This window comes from Colletotrichum lupini, chromosome 10 (assembly GCF_023278565.1).
Source record: "Colletotrichum lupini chromosome 10, complete sequence".
Classification (NCBI taxonomy): domain Eukaryota; kingdom Fungi; phylum Ascomycota; class Sordariomycetes; order Glomerellales; family Glomerellaceae; genus Colletotrichum; species Colletotrichum lupini.
The window spans coordinates 3,469,700-3,490,913 of NC_064673.1; the positions used below are offsets into that span (position 1 = coordinate 3,469,700).

General features: G+C 55.9%; 8 protein-coding genes across 8 annotated transcripts; 5 read left to right on the plus strand and 3 right to left on the minus strand.

Moving 5' to 3' along the window:
* Positions 1–55: 55 nt before the first annotated feature.
* CLUP02_18190 (GANP/Nin1/mts3/eIF-3 p25 family protein) lies at positions 56–3,099 on the minus strand (the record flags this gene model as incomplete). Its single annotated transcript, XM_049297093.1, has 8 exons — positions 56–421; positions 473–550; positions 706–895; positions 949–2,200; positions 2,288–2,402; positions 2,472–2,666; positions 2,741–2,930; positions 2,996–3,099. The coding sequence occupies 8 exons, from the start codon at positions 3,097–3,099 to the stop codon at positions 56–58; spliced, it is 2,490 nt and encodes an 829-aa protein (XP_049138317.1).
* A 77-nt stretch (positions 3,100–3,176) lies between these two features.
* CLUP02_18191 (EAP30/Vps36 family protein) lies at positions 3,177–5,191 on the plus strand (the record flags this gene model as incomplete). The annotated part of the gene is made up of 2 exons (XM_049297094.1): positions 3,177–3,277; positions 3,358–5,191. 2 exons carry the CDS (start codon positions 3,177–3,179, stop codon positions 5,189–5,191), a joined length of 1,935 nt encoding a protein of 644 aa, XP_049138318.1.
* A 441-nt stretch (positions 5,192–5,632) lies between these two features.
* Positions 5,633–6,673, minus strand: CLUP02_18192 (uncharacterized protein; the record flags this gene model as incomplete). Its single annotated transcript, XM_049297095.1, has 2 exons — positions 5,633–6,344; positions 6,420–6,673. The coding sequence occupies 2 exons, from the start codon at positions 6,671–6,673 to the stop codon at positions 5,633–5,635; spliced, it is 966 nt and encodes a 321-aa protein (XP_049138319.1).
* Positions 6,674–9,243: 2,570 nt separating this feature from the next.
* On the plus strand, positions 9,244–11,553 carry CLUP02_18193 (prolyl oligopeptidase; the record flags this gene model as incomplete). Its single annotated transcript, XM_049297096.1, has 4 exons — positions 9,244–9,735; positions 9,788–10,735; positions 10,794–11,435; positions 11,521–11,553. The coding sequence occupies 4 exons, from the start codon at positions 9,244–9,246 to the stop codon at positions 11,551–11,553; spliced, it is 2,115 nt and encodes a 704-aa protein (XP_049138320.1).
* A 686-nt stretch (positions 11,554–12,239) lies between these two features.
* CLUP02_18194 (glycosyl hydrolase family 2) lies at positions 12,240–15,036 on the plus strand (the record flags this gene model as incomplete). Its single annotated transcript, XM_049297097.1, has 3 exons — positions 12,240–12,373; positions 12,441–13,888; positions 13,961–15,036. 3 exons carry the CDS (start codon positions 12,240–12,242, stop codon positions 15,034–15,036), a joined length of 2,658 nt encoding a protein of 885 aa, XP_049138321.1.
* Positions 15,037–15,208: 172 nt separating this feature from the next.
* Positions 15,209–16,405, minus strand: CLUP02_18195 (PI31 proteasome regulator; the record flags this gene model as incomplete). Its single annotated transcript, XM_049297098.1, has 1 exon — positions 15,209–16,405. The coding sequence occupies one exon, from the start codon at positions 16,403–16,405 to the stop codon at positions 15,209–15,211; it is 1,197 nt and encodes a 398-aa protein (XP_049138322.1).
* A 589-nt stretch (positions 16,406–16,994) lies between these two features.
* On the plus strand, positions 16,995–17,835 carry CLUP02_18196 (HORMA domain-containing protein; the record flags this gene model as incomplete). The annotated part of the gene is made up of 2 exons (XM_049297099.1): positions 16,995–17,576; positions 17,635–17,835. 2 exons carry the CDS (start codon positions 16,995–16,997, stop codon positions 17,833–17,835), a joined length of 783 nt encoding a protein of 260 aa, XP_049138323.1.
* A 1,061-nt stretch (positions 17,836–18,896) lies between these two features.
* Positions 18,897–21,169, plus strand: CLUP02_18197 (major facilitator superfamily transporter; the record flags this gene model as incomplete). The annotated part of the gene is made up of 12 exons (XM_049297100.1): positions 18,897–19,046; positions 19,105–19,154; positions 19,216–19,237; positions 19,297–19,376; positions 19,437–19,518; positions 19,571–19,624; positions 19,683–19,913; positions 19,975–20,028; positions 20,100–20,259; positions 20,315–20,405; positions 20,460–20,726; positions 20,779–21,169. The coding sequence occupies 12 exons, from the start codon at positions 18,897–18,899 to the stop codon at positions 21,167–21,169; spliced, it is 1,632 nt and encodes a 543-aa protein (XP_049138324.1).
* Positions 21,170–21,214: the final 45 nt, after the last annotated feature.

Genomic DNA, 21,214 nt, shown 5'->3' on the forward strand with positions numbered 1-21,214 from the left:
AGGTCTACAGACCGGACTGCTGCCAGGCTACAAAAGGCAGCCTGCAATATTTCCATTAAAGCGGAGTGACGTATATGCAAACGTCCAGAACAAACTCCAGTCGCCATCTAGCCGTCATGGAGATAGATTCCATGTATTTTCCGCTCAAACGCCATCCTGTTGCCTCTGCTGAGGCAGGGCGAACGGGTATCATGCCTATAAAGCCCCCAGAGCCCAAGACCAGCACCAAGCCGGTAACGTCGGTCGTCATCAGCGGCGGAGCCACTTTTGCGCAAGCATCGCACCCCTCATCCAGCGCTGTCTTCGAGAGAAACAACCGAACATGTCCCCGCTGCGTGGAGCTGTGCGTAAGCGTCAATGCCATCAGAGGGGGGCGGGCAGCGAGGTAGAAAGCGATAATTCGTAAGCTCGTAACCAAGAACTGGTATTAGACGTCTTCGAAGGGCGCAAGTGATGCAGGGTAAAATGACACGCCAATGTTGTGAAACTGTCGGTAGGAAAACAAGAGAAGAAAGAGGAAACGAGGAGGAATGAGTCCACAGATCAAAGCCTGTGGACTTTGAAGAGAGAACCGGAGGGAGGAGTGGAAGCAAGACCTCGCGAGTGGCTTTGGGGTCGGCGGTAGGGGTGGTTAGAAGTTGTGTAGAGCAATTTGTGATGAGAACAGAGATGACGAGGAATTCATATCTGTCCTTTGATGTCAACCTTGCGGAAAGCCTCGCTTCTGGCGGAGTCGAAGAGGGCTCCGGCTTTGCCGGTCAAGAGAGCAATAGACTCTTGTCGTTCCTCGAGCAGATGCTGACCATTGTAGTCGACAATGAATTGAGCCGCATCAACGTCGGACTCGAAGCCGAGTTCCTCCGTGATGAACCGTAACTTTACGTCTGGCTTGTATCTATGTCCAAGTTAGTAAGGTGATGCCCAACTATGGTGAGGGATTGAACTTACGCTTTGCAAATGTTGCACAGAGCAGCTAGACGCTCACGAACGACGAACATGTCCATGAGGTACGCACCCATGTTAGGGGTGTCCAGGTAAAGCTGGAAGAACTTGTGGTAGTTACCCAAGGCAAGAGCGGACCGCACCTGGAGCGCATGCTTGATGGGTCGCTCCTCCTTCTCTGCTGTGGTTAGATCTGCCAAGGCATCATTCAGGCCGGTACGGTTGGCAGTGTGAATAAAGTACAAAATGCGATATGCCTTGAACTCGATGGGGTTTCCTTTCAGTCCCTTTGCGTACAGAGTACGCAGCTGGGTTTGGCACTGATTATACTCACCAAGGTCCCCCTTCTCCAACGCAATTCGAGCGTGGAGTTCGTAAACGGTGACTGTAAAGTCGTTCTTGATCCGCTGCACTGTCAGATCTTGCCGCATGGATTTCAGCTGGTCGCAGATGTAAGAGTAATTGCCCTCCTTCTTCCACTTCTTCTTCAGGAGATCCATCGTCTTGTGAAGGACGCGCTCGGGCCGAACCATGGAGGCCACGGGAGGAGCGGTCAGACGCAGGTAGCGCTTCTCCAAAGTTTCGCTGGTGCCGACGACGGGTCCATCAGAGGGCGGAGGGCTAGGCGATCGGTACGAGGATTTGTAGCCGCCATCGAAGCGGCGTTGACGTTTCTCCAACTGCTTCTGGAACTTACTTGACTTGGGCAGTGGCTCATCGAGGTTGGCGCGTTTGTCGGGGGAGGCGAAGGTGATTCGGTCTTCCAGTGCGTTGGATCGGTTGCTGTTAGTAGTACGCCAAGGCACGGCAGAAGACTTTTCATCCGGGGTAAAATCAGACGACTTTCTCTTCTTGGGGTTGGCAGACATTGAACCATCATATCGCGATGCAAATGGAGATGAGACGTTCATAGCGGAGTTGAGCTGGGATTGGCGCTCGTTTCGGATCAGATCGGAGGGAAATGGCATCTTCTCCCAGTCGGTTGACTCGAGAGTGCCGTTCTCCATGTGCTGGGAAATGGTCTCCTTCAACTTGGCTTCAATCTCGGGGCGTGGCACGGAGGGGTCCATGTTGTGAGGCAGGAAAGACCGTTGGACGTAATCGCGGACGGAGGGTGGCCATTCAACCTTTCGTGGAGCCGGGGCAGGAGCAACAGGAGCAGCTTGGTCGAAGGGAGCAGCCAAGGGAGGCGGCGAAGTACTGTAGGCAGGTGCAGCGGGTGGGGGAGGATACTGGCCGAAGCTTTGTCGAGCCTGGACTGCGGTGTATGCTGGATCTAGAAAGCAAAAAATAGGATTAGTAAATCGGATCAGAACACAGTCAGCCTGAGAGGAGGAAAACTCACTGGGAGGGTAAGCATAGTTGGCGGGAGGTGCTCCGTAGGCAACGCCTGGAGGCGGTGCCGGAGGCCAGCTAGTGGGCATCATTGTGAGGGCTGTGAGGATCGATCTTGAATATTTCTGGATCGAAAATTAGTCTTGATCGGTCAGAACAAGTATATCTATCGATCTTTCGTGGTTGAGGCCGACTGAAAAAGGCGTGGAAATGTCGAACAGTCGAAGATGCGGTGGTGGTGGTGGAAGGGGGGAAAGATGAAGTGAGGTTGGGAAGAAGCCGTGAAAGGTGAGGGCGGTAACAAAATGACGGTGGCCCGTGTGCGGGATTTCAGGTAATAATAGTGGGGATCCGAGCCAAACAGTGCCCTTGTGCCTTGTGGCCAGAACCTTTGGTTGTCACTGGCACAGGAGTGCCACCTCGATGATTACCTAATGCATCATGCCTAGGTGCACCACTGCACCCTGATGCACACCGCTAGCAACAAAAGGGGACTATCGCTATAGTGGGTCGGCGACATCCCACCTTCAATGTCCAGTTCCCCCTCCACTCGACCGTTGCTTCTCCGTGGGGCAGTTGTGTTACGAGAGAGATAAACTGACGCCTGGCATAGAAGCTGTTGGTTGAGTTCCTTCAGCCCCAACAACAATCTACTGAACTTTGTTCGGTGTCTCAAAACCTGTGGAGTTCTCCTCTTCTACCCTCGAATCATGCGCACTCCTTGAAATAGCTGCGAACCCGGCCTCCGATCCCCTCCTCGAACCAGCCCGAGACTGTCCCTGACGTATTATGCGACAAACCGCGGCAAATAGCCCCTGCCATACTTCAACACCTCCCAACCAAACCCCAGTTTTGCGCGAGCTTCAATATCCTCAGTACGCTCGTGAATAATATGACGGATGTTTCTAAAACAAATCGACCTCACGACCGCTCTCCGGCCTTCCTACCTACCGGATGAAGTCTTGTTGTTCGTCCAGGACAACGTCGGGCTCTATGAAGGGTAAATACGACAAGCCTTGAACCCCATCCTACGCTTCTCACCATGTACCAGTACACTAATTAGCTCTCCTCTTTGTCTAGGAAGTTCAAATTACCTCAACAGCAAAATGGTCAGGTGTACTTGACGTCCCACCGAATCTGCTACGTCGACAAGGACGAGCCGCGCAAGCACTCCGTTGCCCTAGATCTGAAAGACATTGATCGATACGAGTTCTACGCGGGGTTCCTGAAATCGTCTGCGAAGATCACCCTGATTCCCAAGCCAATAAAACGCTCGTCGCTCCAGACCAGAGCGTCTGCGATATCTACACCTGGGAGAAATGGCGCAGGGTCACCAGCTCGAGCCGATGGTCCCTACCGACCGCCGCCCGAACCGGCAAGCGCAGCAACCTGGGTTTGCACCATCTGCAGCTTCTCCAACCCGGTCCCGTCAAACTTTGACCCAACGACGGCAAACATACACACCCCGCTGCCACCATGTCTTGCTTGCGGCATCAAGCCGACGTTGGCGCACGTTTTGAAGGCTTCTATATCGAATGCGACCAGCCGCGCCCCGCCGGCCACCCCTTCGAGCCCAACAGTCAGCTCGCCCCTCGCGATGCGCCCTCGGTCGACCTCCAACAGGCCCGACGACAACGCGGGGCCTCCGCCTCCCTGGCCAGCGGCCTCGAACATCAACGGCGGCGCCCCACCGAAGCCATCAGATCCAAGCGCGACGTTCCAATGCCCTCGATGCACGTTCTCAAATCACCCGTCCCTGCTGTCATGCGAGATGTGCGGGGCACCCTTAATATCGCAAGATCTGCCCCAAGCAGTCGTCACCCAGGTGCAGACGCAAAGGACAGAGTCTCCAGGCCCGGTCCTCACGACGTCCTCGCCTGGCCAGGATACCGCCGAGAACATCAAAATTTCCTTCCGCGGAGGCGGAGAGAAGATATTCTACGAGCGGCTCAAGGGCGCGTTGACACAGCGCAAGTGGCTTCTGCAGGGCGCGCCGCCGGTACCCAAGAGCAATCGCACGATAGACGACAACGGCGCCCTCGTACGCGCACCCGCGGCGGTCCCCGAGCGTCCCAAGGGCGTGGGTATCGCGGGTCTGGAGCAGCGCGGGCTCGACATGCGCAAGAACAACGAGGTGATGATTGGCAGCGCGTTCGAGGACCTGGACGCCCTGATGGCCTCCGCCAAGGAGATTGTGGCCCTCGCGGAGAGGTTTGCGCGACAGAATGGCGGGACGGGCGCCGAGGCCAACGCTCTGCTAGCCGAATCGGCCAGCCAGCTCGGTCTCGTGACGACCAAGGATATTGTAGGCGGGAGCAGCTCCGAGACGCTGTATCTGTCCGAGTTGTCGAGGAATCTTGCAGAGTTCCTCACAGACGACGCGCGAGGCGTTTTAAAAAAGGCGGGCGGGATCATCAACTTGGTTGACCTGTGGGCCATGTTCAACCGCGCCCGGGGCGGCGTCGAGCTCGTGAGCCCCATGGATTTCGAAAAGGCCTCGCAGATGTGGGAGTCACTCAGACTGCCCGTCCGGCTGCGAAAGTTCAAGAGCGGTGTGCTGGTCGTACAGAGTAGCGATCGCACCGACGAGACCACCATCAGGGCGCTGGTGTCCTGGCTGGACGACTTGCACGAGTTCCCGCCGGACAAGGAGCTGGCGTGGGACTGGCGACAGTTTGGCCGCGGGGTGACGGCGCGGGATGCGGCGGAGCGGTTCGGCTGGAGCATTGGCGTGGCGGAGGAGGAGCTGGAGATGGCTGAGGAAAGGGGCGTGGTCTGTCGCGAGGACGGCATCGAGGGGCTCAAGTTTTGGAAGAATTACATTGATGTTGGCGACGTGAAGCACCGCCGGCGCAGGAAGCACCGCGAAGAGGACGAGGTCATGAAGGCGCTTAGAGAGAGTGGGTTGATGTGACATTGCGGAAAGCTAGCTGTTGTGTGTGACACTGAACCTTGGATATATATCTATCTCGTGCTAGGGTCGACCTGGCTGGCGCGATTTGCAGACGATTAGAGCGCGCATTACTATTCTACAAGTGTGTCTTTGTGTGTGTGTTGATGTGTACGTGTGTGTGCTTTGGGGGTTTCTCCCGGTCTGTCGTCTCCATGTCAGATGCCCAGTTTCCTTGAACCCGGCGGCCTGGGTTGATACCGCCTCCCAATGTCTTGAACCCATCTAATGCCAAAAAAAGAAGAAACCCGGAAACGCCGCCCCATGTGAACCAATGCCAAAGAGGGAGGTTCTCAATAAACATAAAAACAAGTCATCTGGCCACCCGTCAGGCAGCTCTTGATCGGGAAAACCATGTTCCGACGAGGTAAAAGGGGGACACAGGCTCATGTACTCGGATCCTTTTCACTTCTCCGCCCTCTCCATGAGACTCAACCTCACCTTGCGGTTCACGACCCCGCCAACACCATACGCCGGGATAATACGGCAGATTCTCGCCATGGTGCTGATACCCCAATTCTTGGCCACAGACTGCCACCGGTTCTGCCACGACACAGGGGTAGCGGCGGCGTTGGGCCGGTTATACACGTCCAAGCCGAGCAAATGCAGCGGCGTGCTGGCGAGCTGCACCATGGCCGGCGCGGCGAACTGCACGACGGTCAACCCGCTCACCCTCTTCCTCATCTCCTCGCCCATCCGCTCGTTCAGCCAGGGGCCCAGTCTCGGCGGGACGTTGAAGCTCGCGAAGATGGTCATGCAGTCGCGCAGCGTGAAGAGCGCGTAGGTGAGCATCGGTACGGGGCGGGGCGTGGCGCCGGGGGGGCCGAACATGCGCGCAAAGACTTGGTCTTTGTACATGCAGATGCCGATGTTTGCGGTGCTCGAGGCGGCGAATTTGGCGGTGCCCGAAGTCACGGACGAGGCTGGCGTGTTGTGGACGGTGGAGGAGGCGGTGTCGAGGGTGTTTGCCGTGAGGTAGGTGCCGCCGTAGAGGGCGAAGATGAGGGCGAAGGGTTTGGAGAAGACGACGGCGTGGGGGCGGAGGAGGAGTTCTTTCAGGCAGGAGCGGACGCATTCGCCTAGGGGACGGCGGCCGGAGGCGTTTTCCATGATGGAGCTATTCGAGAGTCAGTTTCTGGAGTGCACTTCACGGTGTAGGAGAGTTGGAAAGAGAGAGAAGAGTGTTGCTTACCGGTCAATGATGGAGACCAGGGGCGCGACCAAGGTGCCGGCGCACGCTGCGCTGAAGAAGTCGGCGCCGAGGCGGAAGCCCAGGTTCTTGGTGTTCCATTCTGACTTTGCCTCGCCCATTTTGGACTCCATGTCGACTTTTTGGGCCAGCGCCAGCGGGCTTGGGGGGTTGATCTTGAGGTCTGGCGTGACTGGTGCGGATGCGGCTGCGGCGGCGGCGGCAAGCCCTTGTGGTCTTGAGTCTCGTTCCGCCATGCGGGCGCAGTTGTATGTGTATGTGTGTTGGAGCTTTGAAGAAGTTGGAGGCTGAAGCTCTCGCGATGCTTCGGTTGGGTTTCCTGGTGGTCGATTTCGCAGGCGGCCGGGGGGGGGGGGGGGGGGGGGTGGGGGGGGGGGGGGTGGGGGGGGGTGGGTGGTGGTGTGGGTTGGGGGGGGGGGGGGGAAGGGGGGGCGGGGGGGGGGGGGGGTGGGGTGGGGGGGGGGGGGGGGGGGGGGGGGGGGGGGGGGGGGGGGGGTACAGCGATTGCGCTGGACCGGGTGGTTTCCCGACGTTCGGTTTGCGACGGGTGATGTCAATAGACGGGTTCGGGGTTGGAGGAGGTGACGTATCGGCGTGGGTGACGTCGCGAAGGTCGGAGTTTTGGGGAAAGCTAAGGAAGCTCTCCAAGGACGGGACGACACACACGAATGGGATGAAAGAGGTTCCCTTTTTGGGGGGGAATTGACCTCAAGAGGAAGGATGAGGCGGGGGGGAAAAACCAAAGGTAATGGGGGAAAGTGGTCTACTAGAAGATGGGAGAGAGAACAAGGGAAGACCAGGACGAAAAAGGACAAGAGCTACGGTAGAGCTACACTATGGACACAAATCCCATGGGCGAAGAAGAGAGTAGGAAACAAGACCAGCCCGGGACGCAGCTTTTTTGCGACCTTTGTGCCGGGCACGACGCGCCCAATTATGGCCGTCTCGAGGAGCTCAGAGTCAGACAAGCGACCCCGGGACGGGACGGGAGCGTAGTCCGTGGCAGAGAGGAAAAAACAGCAGAGCCCTGGACTGGTAGAGTGCCATGGGATAAAATAAAGTGGACTGCCGCAAGGTATTCCGTATCACATCCATGGTGCTACGGATGAGGGTGGACGAATGGTTGCTCGAAAATTTCAGCTTACTGGAGACCGAAGTCGGAGATAGTCGGTACGATGGGGCCCGAGGAATGTCCACAGGTATCTATCTACCTCTACTTCGTACCTTTACCTTAGCTAAAAGTCAAGTAATTATAAAGCAGGTAGGTACCTACAGGTAGACATTGTTTTGACACCTCAAGATAAGATACTTTGCCTTGGGTAACTTTGCAAGACATGCCATACAAATTTCTGGCTTGTTACCAGTTCGTGTGACGGTTCCCCCAGGAGTTTCTGTAGAGTGTACTCCGTACTCCGTAGATTGAACGGATATGGCATTTTCTTCAATGTCTCCATCGCAGGAACCCATCCCGAGCCACTGTAAATAATGGGGGTCCTTTGGGGGGTTGGCGCACTCTTGGAGAGCTGGGGCCCTGGGGGATGTGAGTCGGACTCGGGAAACATGGGACGGGACCAGTAAACACCAAGGGAGACGCCTGTTTTGGTGATTGGTGGGGGTCACACGGGGTCACTCGCTTGGTGGAGGCTCCTGTTGATGGGGACCAGTGCCTTCCAGTGATTGACCAAGTGAATGGTCCACGGATACCGTCCGCGTTGGCTGAGTCCTGAGTCCTGAGTCCTGACTTAGGTATGAACATGTGGGCAGCCCAGAAATCGCATGATGGCATGACTTTGAGTGTCGAGAGTGTTTGTTCGCTTCGGACATGCACCTAAAATGACCAAACGAGAGAAGACGCCCGCCTAGAGGCATCTCCAAGAGTGGGTCCCCTCGTCGGCTACTCTCCCGTTGGCCGTCCGGTTTCCTTCCGGGGGAGCGACACTGACCCACCCGACCTCGGGGCTCTGGGATTGGACGATTGGGATTCGCGCTACGTACCCGACCCGACCAGTGGGTCCCACGACCTGCTGAGTATCTTAGGTACGTTTCGCAGCTTAGCTAAGCTTTCGCTCAAGAAGCTGGGGGGCCGCGTGGTTGGAGTACGTACCCTTTTCTGTACCTTTCCTTTCCTCTTGGCGCATGTCTCTCCAGCAAGTCTGGATAGGTACTCCGTACTTACGCAGTATTAATAAAGTGCTCCGGGACCCAGAGGTCATTCAATACGAATCAATAAGCTTGAAAAATGTTACCAAAAGACATAGGAGGAATCACGGCAATCCTCTGAAAATACCCAAGATCGATTTCACACACAATTGCGTGCTTTCTTACCTACGACCCTATTTACCTAACTCTAGGTATACGAACACAGATACGTTAGGCCAAATAGGCACCAGCATCGGCAGCGCAGCGCAGCGCACATCCCATACCATCCAATTCGTCCCTAGGTCTACTTCCAGAGCCGGCTAAGATATTCGCCGTCTCCAAAACCACCCCCGAGGCCCAAGCAGGAAGGTAAGCAATCGGACAAATTCGAGGAAACTTTGGAAGCTTAACGTGTCGACCTACAAGGGCTGTCGCGTCCCTGGAGACAGCATGCGTCACCCTCATTCGTACGTCTGGTCAAACTGCTGCCTTTTTCAACCGCGTCTGATCCTCTCGCAGCAAAGTGTCAGCACCATAGTTTCCATTGCTTCAATTGACTTCATCTCACCGCGTCGATACCATCGCGTTGTATTTCGTCCCCCAATTGTGAATACCATCTACATTCCAAATCCACCACCTTTCGCGGTGTCCACCCATTCTCTCCAACATGCGCGTGGCAAAGGAATTCACCCCCGAGGTGCTCCTGAGCGCACCCCGCCGCGGCGCCGCCGTCCCGAGCCCGGACGGCAAGCTCATCCTCTACACCCAATCCACCCACAGCTTCGACGACAACAAGACCCTCAAGGAGGTCCGCCTCATGCACGTCGAGTCCGGCGCCTCCGATCAGCTCACCGACGACGACAACGTACACGACGCCCTGTGGCTGCCTGGCACAGCGAGCGACATCGTCTACTTGAAATCCGGCGACAAGGGCACCACCCAGATCTGGATCGCCAACGGCGCCGAGCCGGCCAGGGAGCATTACGTCGCTGCAGAGTATGATGCGCCCATCAGCGCCCTCAAGGTCAAGGCGCTGGGTGATGCGAGTGTCGGCTTCGTCGTTGCTGGGCTGGTAGGGCCCGACGGGTCTCTGTTCAATGACAAGACCGAGGAGAAGAGGTCCACGGGGCGAATCTTTGACGATTACCACATCAGGCGTGTAAGTTGGGGGATGTAAATCGGTGACATATTCGTGACTAATATCGTGTTAGTGGAACGAACTGATCAAACCTCACAAATACGCCCTCTGGTACTCGACTCTCGTCAACGCGCACGGCAAATGGGGCGTCGCAGGCGAGCTCCAAAACGCCATCAAGGGAAGCCGTCTCGAGGCGCCGTCGGGCATGTACGACGTCAGCGACCCGACGGACGCGTTCGACGTCAGTGAGAAAGGCATCACCTTCATCGCAGAGGACACCGGGCTGAAGCCGGAGGACGCGGGCGCCTCCCACGTCTACTACGTCCCGCTCACGTCGTTCTCGGCCGCCGCGAGTGCCAAGCCCAGGCCGCTTGTCATGGGCATATCGGAGGCCAAGGCGCATTACTCCAACGTGAGGTTCTCGCCCGACGGCTCCAAGATTGCATTTTTGCACGAGCCGCTCGACAACCCCGCGGACGCGAGGTTGTATATGGGCCACACGGCGTCCTTTGGCGCTTACGATGTGCACAAGATGATCTTTGGCAACGGGCCGAGCTTGCCGCCCAAGGGGTTCGAGTTCGCGGGCAGCTCTGATGCCATCTTTTTGCAGACGGAAGACTGCGGACGGGTGAAGCTGTCGCACGTGGAGCTCCGTCACGATGCAGAGGCGACGACACTGACGTCGAGCGGCGTCGTCTCGGCTTTCTACCCTCTCAAGGAGGGCAGCTATGACAAGGTCCTGGTGACGAGCAATAGTTTCCTTGACAGCAGCCTGTGGCAGATTATCGACGTCTCGTTGAACACGGCGCCAAAGACTGTGTCGTCGGCTACGAAACACGGCGCAAAGTACGGGTTGTCTCACAGCATGGTCTCTGAGTTTTGGTACGAGGGCGAAGGCGACAACATTGTGCACTCCTTCATCATCAAGCCGGCAAATTTTGACAAGACCAAAAAGTACCCTTGGATTCTCTTACCTCACGGTGGGCCGGAATCGTCTTGGACGGATTCATGGTCGACAAGGGTTAGCCAGTCCCCTCTTTCGTCTCGTATACTCACCCTCAACTAACACCTGAAATCAGTGGAACATGGCCCTTTGGGCCCAACAAGGCTACGTCCTCATCGCGCCAAACATAGCAGGCAGCACAGGCTACGGCGTCGACTTCACAGCCCGCATCTACCGCTCCTGGGGCGGCGCTCCCTTCCAAGACCTCGTCCGCCTCATGGACCACCTGCAACAAGTCCCCTACCTCGACCAGGACCGCGCCGTCGTCGCGGGCGCCTCGTACGGCGGGTACATGATCTCCTGGATGAACGGGCACGACCTGATCCGCCGCTTCGCCTGCTCCATCTGGCACGACGGGATTTTCAGTCTGCCTGTGTTCATGCTGCAGAGCGACGTCGTCGACGGCGGGCCCGACTTCGGGGGGCCGCCCTTTTTGTGGGATAATGCCGAGGAAATGGAGCGGTGGAACCCGGCGCGGCCGGAGCTGCTGCGGAATTGGAGGCACGCGCCGCCGACGTTGATCATTCACAGCGAGAAGGATTACAGGTGTCCTATCACGGAGGGGATTGCTGCGTACAATACGCTCATGTGCCAGGGCGTCAAGACGAGGTTCTTGACGTTTGATGATGAGTGTCATTGGGTGCTGAACCCTGAGAACTCAATGGTTTGGCACAAGACTGTTTTTGACTGGATGGCGAGGTTTACCGGGGAGCGCAGGGTTTGAAGGGGGTGTTTGTGAAATGGGAGTGCAGCTTATATACGATGAAGATATCGGGTGAGAGGCAGTCAGCAACATTGAATAGGACAAAGTGACAAAGTACCAAGATATCAGATGAGATGGCTTTTCTCATCCAAATATCTTCATCCATGACTTTTACTCTTCGACCTTGAAGTTGTAAGTGCAGTTGGTGATCGGGCATATATACCTCCGAGACCCCCAACCAAGCCATCGGGACTTTAAATCGCCGCATCAGAGGTCAAAAGTGGATCTCACGGGGGACTTTAAACCTCCGTCTCTTCCACCAATTAACCGGACATTTCAGCAGTACTACGGTAGCCCGTTCATTGACTCGGCTCCGGACGGTGCTACCCCGAGCTCAGTCTCGATGCCGTAATCCAATCGGCTGACTTCAAGCTCCTCAAAATATGGGGGGTTTTGTCTGCGTGCCCCCCCCCCCCCCCCCCCCCCCCCCCCCCACACCCCCCCCCCCCCCCCCCCCCCCCCGCTCGTCCCCGTAAACCACCCCCCTTCCTCCAACCCCCCCAAAAATGGGGGGGTTTTTTTTCCCGCCCCCCCCCCCCCCCCCCCGGATGGCGACCCCGATTTCCCCGGTCTTCAGCCGGGCTCGTGTAAGAGGGAACATCGTAGCTTTGCGAGTTTTATGTATAAGACTGCGCAACATCACGTCGTTCCCCCTTTTAATTTCATAGTATCTCAGTGATCTTTGCGGGCGTAGTATATCAAACTGAAAGGGTGTACTCCATCTTACATGGTAGAAACCTTTTAGTCCCAACATCCAAGATGACATCCCTCATCTGGTATGAGCTCAGCAAAGGCTGGACGTTCAAACAGCAAGATGACGCCTCGGAGGAGGCATGGCTCCCTGTGCCTAGTATTCCCAGCCAAGTCCACGTCGCTCTGCTGGCAAACAAGAAGTAAATCCGCCCCCTCGCCTCGTACACTTACAGCCAGAAACAAGACGAACCTGACATCCAAACACAGAATCCCAGACCCCTTCCTGGACATGAACGAACTCGCCGTCCAATGGGTCGCGGAAAAGACCTGGATCTACCGCCTCGCCTTCCCAACACCGCCAGACTTCACCACGCCCGCATCAGAAGCAGAAGCAGAAGTACCGGGCACGACAGCAGTAACAGACCTCGTCTTCGAAGGCCTAGACAATTTTGCAACCATCACCCTCAACGGCACACAGATCCTCACCTCGGACAACATGTTCCTCTCCCACCGCGTAAACGTCACGCAGCACCTCAAGACAGACGGTGACCGCGCCAACCTCTTGGAAATCGTCTTCGACTCGGCCCTCCTCCGCGGGAGACAGCTCGTCGAGGACCACGCGCACGAGCACCGTTTCATCGCCCGGCAGACGGAGCAGGGCCGGATCCCCGTCCGGAAAGCGCAGTATCACTGGGGCTGGGACTGGGGTCCGATCCTCGTTACCGCGGGGATCTGGAAGCCTGTGTACTTGGAGCGGTATGTTGCGCGGATCGATGATGTTTGGGTCAAGAGCGAGGTGAGCCCGGATTTGGGGAGCGTGTCGGGGCAGGTTATCGTCAAGACCCAGGGGTCCGGCGCGGATGAGGTCGCGGTGGTGTTTAGGCTCGGAGACGAGGTTGTTTTGGAGAAGCGTATGGTCGTTGCGGAGGACGGGACGGCAAAGGCAGACTTTCAGCTTGAGCAGCCGAAGCTGTGGTATCCCCTCAACAACGGCCCGCAGACGCTCTACACAATCACGACGACCCTCCACCACGCCCCAGACGTCTCAAATCAAGGGCAACTGCTAGCAGCACACACCCAAAGAACAGGCTTCCGCCGCGCGCAACTCATCCAAGAACCCGACGCCCTCGGCAGATCCTTCTACTTCCGCATCAACAACACCGACGTCTTCGCCGGCGGCTCCTGCTGGATCCCGGCAGACAGCTTCCACGCGGCTATCCCGCCCTCGCGGTACCGCGCCTGGGCCGCGCAGCTCGTCGCCTCGAACCAGAACATGTTGAGGATATGGGGCGGCGGCGTCTACGAGTCTTCGGTGTTGATGGAGGCGTGCGACGAGCTGGGCGTGCTAGTCTGGCACGATTTCTGCTTCGCGTGCGGGAGTTACCCGACGTACCCTAGTTTCCTGGCCAGCGTCGAGGCGGAGGCGCGGCAGAATTTGGCGAGGTTGAGGCGCCATCCTAGTATCGTGATTTGGGCGGGGAATAACGAGGACTATCAGGTGCAGGAGAGGTACAAGCTCGAGTATCGGTTCGAGGAGGATAAGGACCCGGAGTCGTGGTTGAGGTCCGGGTTTCCGGCGAGGTATTTGTACGAGTATTTGTTGCCCAAGATTGTGGAGGAGGAGAGCCCGCATGCGGTGTACCATCCGAGTAGTCCGTGGGGTGATGGGAAGCCTACGGCTGATCCGACGGTTGGAGATATCCATCAGTGGAATAGTAAGTCTTTTCTTCTCCTACCCCTTTTTCGTGGAACAACTCAGATCGAAATGACCAACACAACCGAACCAGTCTGGCACGGCGCAATGAACAAATACCAAGAATCCCACCTCTTGACCGGCCGCTTCGTCTCCGAGTTCGGCATGGAAGGCTACCCGCACCTGACCACCACCACCGCAATGCTCACCTCGACCGCCCAGCGCCGCCCGGGCTCCATGGCTCTCGACTTCCGCAACAAAGCCTACGACCACGAGCGGCGGATGATGACGTACATTGTCGAGAACTTCCGCGTCCGCTACGACCTCGAATGGTTCACATACCTCACGCAGCTGATGCAGGCCGAGACCATGACTTTCGCGTACAAGGCCTGGCGGCGGGATTGGGGCACGCCCGGGAAGAGGGGGTGCGGCGGCGCGCTGGTGTGGCAGCTGAATGATTGCTGGCCGACGGTGAGCTGGGCGATTGTGGATTACTGGCTTGTGAGGAAGCCTGCTTTTTATGCGATTGGGAGGGCGTTGAAGGGGGTTGATGTCGGGGTTGGGAGGAGGGTTGACGAGTGGACGAAGTGTCATGCTGATCCGACGCTCGCGGCGAGGGGCACGGAGTTTGACGTGTGGATTGCGAGTGCGAAGACTGATGCTGTTGCCAGGGAGCTTGTGGTGAGGTTCATATCTATTGAGACGGGTGAGGAGATTAGAGACAGGATTGAGAAGAAGGTTGTTGCGGAGGGGAACGCCACAACGGAGGTTATTGAGAAGCATAAGATTGAGGCCTTGAGGGAGAAGTTGGGGGATGCGAGTGTACCATTTCATCCAGAGGAGGATGATCCGTTCGTTATCCATGCGACGCTGTTTGTTGATGGGAATGCTGTGGCGGAAGATACGGCGTGGCCGCAGCCGTTGAAGTATATCGACTTTTCGGACCGCAGGGTGCGTGTGGAGGTGAGGGATGGGAAGCTGGTTGTCTCTGCAGAGAGGCCGGTCAAGGGGTTTATTATTCAGGAAGAGCGCTGGATGAAGCTGAGTGATAATGGGTTCGATGTGGTGCCGGGTGAGGAAAGGGTCGTGTGTGTAGAGGGTTACGATGTGCAGAAGTTGCGGTGGACGTATTTGGGCGCACCCGAGGCGTCTTTGGGGCTGTCTGCATAGACACTGGCATAGTTACGATAGTTCAAGATGATCACCAAGATATATGAAAGGAGTATGGAAGAGGGGAATTGATTCAAATTGGGTCATTTTGTCATGTCTCATTACGGGCGTACAATTACAGCTACTCAAGACAGCCAGAATGAATTATCAATCTTCCCGAAAGCGCCATCAGTTAGATGATGTCTCCTCCGAAGCCTCCACCAAACCCTCCCCCGAACCCACCAGAGCCTCCAAAGGGGTTTCCGCGTCCCCCGCCGTGTCTTGGCATACCACCGGGACCCAGGGGGTCCCATCTAGCACCCGGCGGCGCTTGGGGGTCGTAGCCGCCACCTCCCTGGGCACCCGGCCCTCCGAAAAGGGGGTCATCAAATGTCGGGTGCATTCCGCCGCCGCCTCCAGGTCGAGGGAGACCGCCGCCACCGATGAAAGATGCTCTCAGCGGGTCATTGGGACCAAGACCAGGGGGGTTGAGGTCGTCGTGGCCAATATTGTAGGGTGATCGACCGGGAACCCCCAGTGGGCGAGGGGGTCTATTGATTTCATACTCGTCTTCAAATCCGGGCGGTGGGAAGTCTCCGGCAGGAATGGGTCGTCTGGGAGGCTGGGCGAGAGGATCATTGACCGGGTATGGGCGCGGGGGATCAGGCAGGTCACCGGGTGCTGGCCGTCCAGGACGACCGGCCTGGGCACGGCCTTCTCTCTGTGCGTTCTCGGCTGCGTCCCTGTCGTCGGGAGACTCTTCATAGCCTTCAACTTGCAACTTGGGAATGAGCTTTTGGATAATCTCCGTCTTGAACTGATCAATCAGCTTGGTGACGGCAGACTCTGATGCGAAAGCTTCCTTGAGCTTCTCGACTAGGTCGCTCCTGTCTTCGGAGCCGTCCTCGGTGAGTGTGATGCGCAAAGGCAGCTTTGCGTTATTGATGACGTCCTTTGTCGTGATTTCAAATCTGTGGATGACATCGTGGCCGACGGCGAGCCCGCTGATCTCGACTTTGCCGCCAACTTTGCTGATTCGAATAATGGACGTCATGGACGACTGCTTGTGGGCGTAGACAAAGCGGAGAGAGCCATAGCCGGCGTTCCATGATGCTGGTAGACGCGGGGCGAGGCTTTGGACTTCTTCTTCTGCGGTGGGTGTTAACTGGGGTCCTGGAGCACGGTTATCAAGGACAGTAGCCATACCTATCCTCTTCTCCTCATCAAACCCCAGAAGACGGAACTTGAGGGACGCCATGCAGGCATGCGTGAGGAGGGCAGGGAGCTCATAACCGCTGCTAATGTCCGAGGTGGTGTCGCCTTTGGAGTGGGTAGGCAGGGCTTCTGCCATTTGTTGCAGTACAGACTGCGAGGTGAGTGGGTTCGCCATGGCGGGGATGTGCCGAGGAGGGGTAGATTCCTGAGTTCTACGTTTGTGTGTTTGTAAATGGTGAGGTTCGAAGAGAGGTTTGGGAGAAGCTTCAACGCTTATGTAGACTGTGAATGGGGCTTAGACAGTGTTGGGCTTCGTTGTTTGATCTTGGGTTGGGCTTCACAGACGGATGCTGAGCGATGGACAAAGTGTAGAAACGTCCCAGGGACAGGAGGGAGCTAAGCCCAAGCTTTGGGTCGCAGCTGGGGGTTGGAGGGGTTCGCAGAGTGGCGTCAGAGACTCGCTGCCTTCAGCCCTACAAGTGGACCAGCCCCGCATCGTCACAACCAATCGCCGGCGGCCTCCCTGCTGCCTGGACAAGCCAGGCAATATCACGTGCATTACTAGGTCATGTGACATGGCGTGGAGGTCGCATCGTTCCCCGTCGCGTTCCGTCCATCACCGCCGCGACTCTTGTCTTTCCCTGCGCTCCACCGAAACCCATACGTTCGTATGTATGAGACTGAGCTCTCATCTCGCTCTACCATCGAAGAAATATTCGTCTAGCGGGAAAGCGTGATCCTGCTTAATCGATTCATCAGAAGCCATGTCTTCCAGTTCTAGGCCACCAGACTCGGCTTCCGCACCACCAGTGGCTATCCCACGGCCGCAGGCAAACACTATCCTAACTTCGTTTACAACATTCCTCACACTCACGATACATACGATACTGTACTACAGGCGCCTTTACCCACAACAGACCTTTCTCATGACCAAAGCCCATAACCTGCCAGTACCCCAGTCCCGCCATCCAGCCCTCTGCGAATGGATCAACTCGGCACTGGCTGCGATACAGGACCAGCTTGCACTTGGCACCGTCTCAAAAGTCTGTGTTGTTATTCATGCCGCAGAGACGATGGCTGTCGTCGAGAGATGGGTCTTTGACGTCACCAACTTCCCGGTCTGGGCTACGGGCAAGGGCAAGGAGAAGCTCGGCCAGGCACAGAGGTTCCAGCGACGTGAGGAAGACGACGATGACGGCTCGGTGAACTGGGTTGATGTGAACGAGGCGTACAGAGGAGCCCTCAGACGTCTAGCCTATGCTGCCGAGATGAAGGGGCCATTGCCAGAGGGATGTACCTTTACCATGGCCGTGGAACTACGAGACGAAGCGCCCGCGCCGATAGGGGTAGGCATCACATCTCCTAACTCCTCGCCAGCTTCATGTGTTCTGACATTCGGTACAGCACCCTCAACCTTGGATTCCTTCTGAACCCTCGCTTCAGCCCGCCTCGAAGATGAACCCGGTATCAGGCCCAAGCATCGGAGGGGCCTCTACCACACCACTTCGCTCCGTCGAAGCTGGTCCACTCTTCTTCGAGTGTTGGATCGAAGAAAGCAGGCCTCCAACTTCGCCACCTTCTACTCAAGATTCTTACTTTTCATGAAGATATGACCACTTCGCTTTCTTTCCCGATGCCGTGCTTAGTGAAAGTCAACGTCGATGCGGTAACACTGGGTCAACGATGTCAAGTTTGCCGCCCTCTCTTGAAGAAACAAGGGCCGCCAAAACTCGCAATACGACTCTGCTGCCAAGTTCAGCGAATGACAGTTCAGATTATGTTTGAAGACATCGAAATCCCCTCAGACTTGACAGTCACAGACTCCAACGCTTGCGGGAGAGGTAGACTTGGCCACACGGGAGCTATTACGCTGTCAACTTGTCAACTCAGCGTACAGCCCCTTACAGACCCCCTCCTGACAATTAGGTCAAGGGAGGTGAAAGGTCTTCCAATAGTCACAGGCGTGACGCCTTGTTGCTAGTAGAAGGGCCTGCGAGCTGAACACTTGCTTGATCGCGCTTTAAGCCTTGAGCGTCGGGCTCTCGCCGACACGAACATGCAAGAAGCCGCAAGGAGTAATGCATTGCGGTGGAATTGCGACAGAAGAAGTACATGTCCAATAACCACAAAATGCGGCCACGAGGCATGTGTGGAGAGTCGCTGGTCCTTATCTGGCCGTGGTTTGCGTTGGGCGTATCACGTCTTCTCCCCTGTCAATGTCGCAAGGTTGCCGGCAACGCCCCTCTGGATTTCGGCACAAATAGCCGGCGCTATTTTGACTGACGGACAGTCTCCGACTGAAAGCCACGAAGGACTCTCGAATGAGCTAAATTCCATACAATACAGATCTGAGGTGTAATCCTCGAACCCTTTATGGATAGCATGCAACGTCGTGAATCGTAGTCAACCCCCTTCAGTCCGAGGTCGTCGGCATGCTCCACAGCACACCACACCACGCGGAGCACGTCTTCGCCTCTGACTTTGATATCATCATGGAGGATTCGCGGCTCTTTGCCGCAGGAAATTCTTGATGGCTCGTATAAGTACATCGGCAAGTGATAGTCAGATTTCATCCTCGACGCGAAGTGGGATTTGCCTTCGTAGACTCTGCTTCTAAAAAGACGTGAAGGTTTTGCAGCTTGTCATTCGACTGCAAGAGAACCAATATGGGCGTTCCAGAGCAAACCCCAATCCCAGTCGTGGCTCAGCTGCCACCGGCTCAGCAAAGACGCATCAACTCTGGATCCGAAGGTGTTCTTACCCCGATCGCGAGCAATCCAAAGGATGATATTGATCCCAAAGACGAGAGGGCTTTCGTAGGTTTCCGACATGATATATATATATATCCAACGCAGTTACTAAACTGGTGCACAGCTTTGGCGCCTGGACTTGTTCTTCCTGACAATTGGTTTCTTGGGTTACATGTTTAAGTGAGCGTGAACTGAGCTGCCGCCAAGTAGACTGAAAGCTAACACCCTTTGATAGATACATTGATCAGACAAATATCGTATGAGATCCGTTTTCATGCCGCCTGGCAACTGAAAGTACTGACCCGACGTGTTATAGAGCAATGCATATGTGTCAGGAATGAAGGAGGACCTCAATCTTCTGGGGAATGAGCTCAACTATTTTACTACGTTCTTCAAGTGAGCTAATGATTTCCACTCTATATCATAGAGGCGTTCTAACAAAGATGTTGTGTGCAGCATCGGGTACATGATTATGCTGTATCCCTCATGCATCATCATATCCCACTTTGGCCCCTCGAAATGGCTGCCAGCATGTGAAGTCAGTTTTTACAGAGGCCCCTCAAGTAGCGGCTTACTGACTGACATCACAGCTCATCTGGGGCATCCTCACCTGCTGCCTCTCACTTGTCACCAGCGCGAAACAGGTACAACGTCACAATCCCGAACCACCACCACTAAACCTCATCTCTGACTTCTAACCAGGTCTACGGCCTTCGTTTCCTCATCGGCTTCTTTGAGGGCACAGCTTGGCCAGGCTACTTTACCCTCATCAGCCAGTGGTACATGCCCCACGAGGTCGCCCTACGCATGAGTCTGTACAACATTGCTCAGCCGGCCGGGGCGATGCTTTCGTGCGCGATGCAAGGGGCGCTTTCAACAAATTTTGAGGGTCTACATGGACGTTCTGGCTGGCGCTGGGCATTCATCATCAATGTAAGTCACAGCGGAAACCTTGTAGCTGGTACTCAGTTCTACTGGTCTGACCTCTTTCTAGGGTGTTTGTACCATAGCCGTAGCTCTTGCTGCGTTCTTCATTCTTCCCGGCTACGTGAGTACTTTCGAGCCTCTAATTGAATTCTCATGAGGTACCGAAAACAGTGTTGCTAACCGATGAAAAAGCCCGAACGCCCAAATCCCCTGGCAAAGTTCTACTTGAAGCCGAAGCATATTGAGATTGCCCTTGCCCGTGCTCGCAGGGTCGGTCGCAAGCCACAAATTGGCATCACGATAAAGTCTTTCGTGCGATGTTTCAGCTTCTGGCAACTTTGGGCATTTGCTAGTGAGTGCTGAATTGAAATAATCTCGAGTGCCTATACTGACATTGTGCACCACAGTCGCGTGGCCCATTGGCGGTAATTTTACGCCAGCCAGTTACTTCAACTTGTGGCTCAAGTCTTTGAAGAACGCAGATGGATCGGTCAAATAGTAAGTAATCGCCTTGCTCTTTGAACTAAAAGAACATGCTGATCGTTCCTCCAGCTCTGTTGCCATGCTCAACTACTTGCCCATCATCGGCCAAGCCGTCCAACTCGTAGCAGAGCTGCTCTTCAGTGGCCTCAGCGACTACTTTGGAGTTCGACTGCCATTCTTACTTCTGCATTCGGTAATTATCTTGAATCTTCAGACTTCATCCTGCTTGGCTAATATCACGCAGGTCATCAACATCACTTCACAGATCATCCTCATCATAAGACCCAGTAATCAACAAGCCTATATGGCCGGCTGGTACATGAACTACATCGGAGCGTAAGTCAAACCTGAACCAAGGCCCCATGATTACCACTCTAAATATCTTCAGTGTCTCCACGATGCTGCTATGCTCCTGGGCATCAGCCCACCTCCAAGGCGAGCCCGAGGTGCGCACCGTCCTCTTCGCCAGCGGAACTGTCCTCGCCTACATCATGAGCGCCTTCATCCCCATCGCCGCGTTCCCGGCATCCGAGGCCCCACACTGGCGCATCGGCGCCAAGCTGTATCTTGCCTTTGCATTGGTTTCGGCCGTCATTTTTGTTGGGATTCACTTTGCTTTCAAGTGGGAGGAGAAGAAGAAGGCGAAGGAGGCGGTCAAGGAAGAGTCGACTGGCGAGCCGGATAATGCGCATTCGGGTGTCAAGTCTGTGGACATTGGGGAGAATGACAGTGCTGTTGCTGGCAACGAGGGTTTTGGGAAGTTCCAAGACAAGCCTTGATTGCTGAGGAGTACAGGAGCCGGAGTGTAGCTCAGAAATGATGAA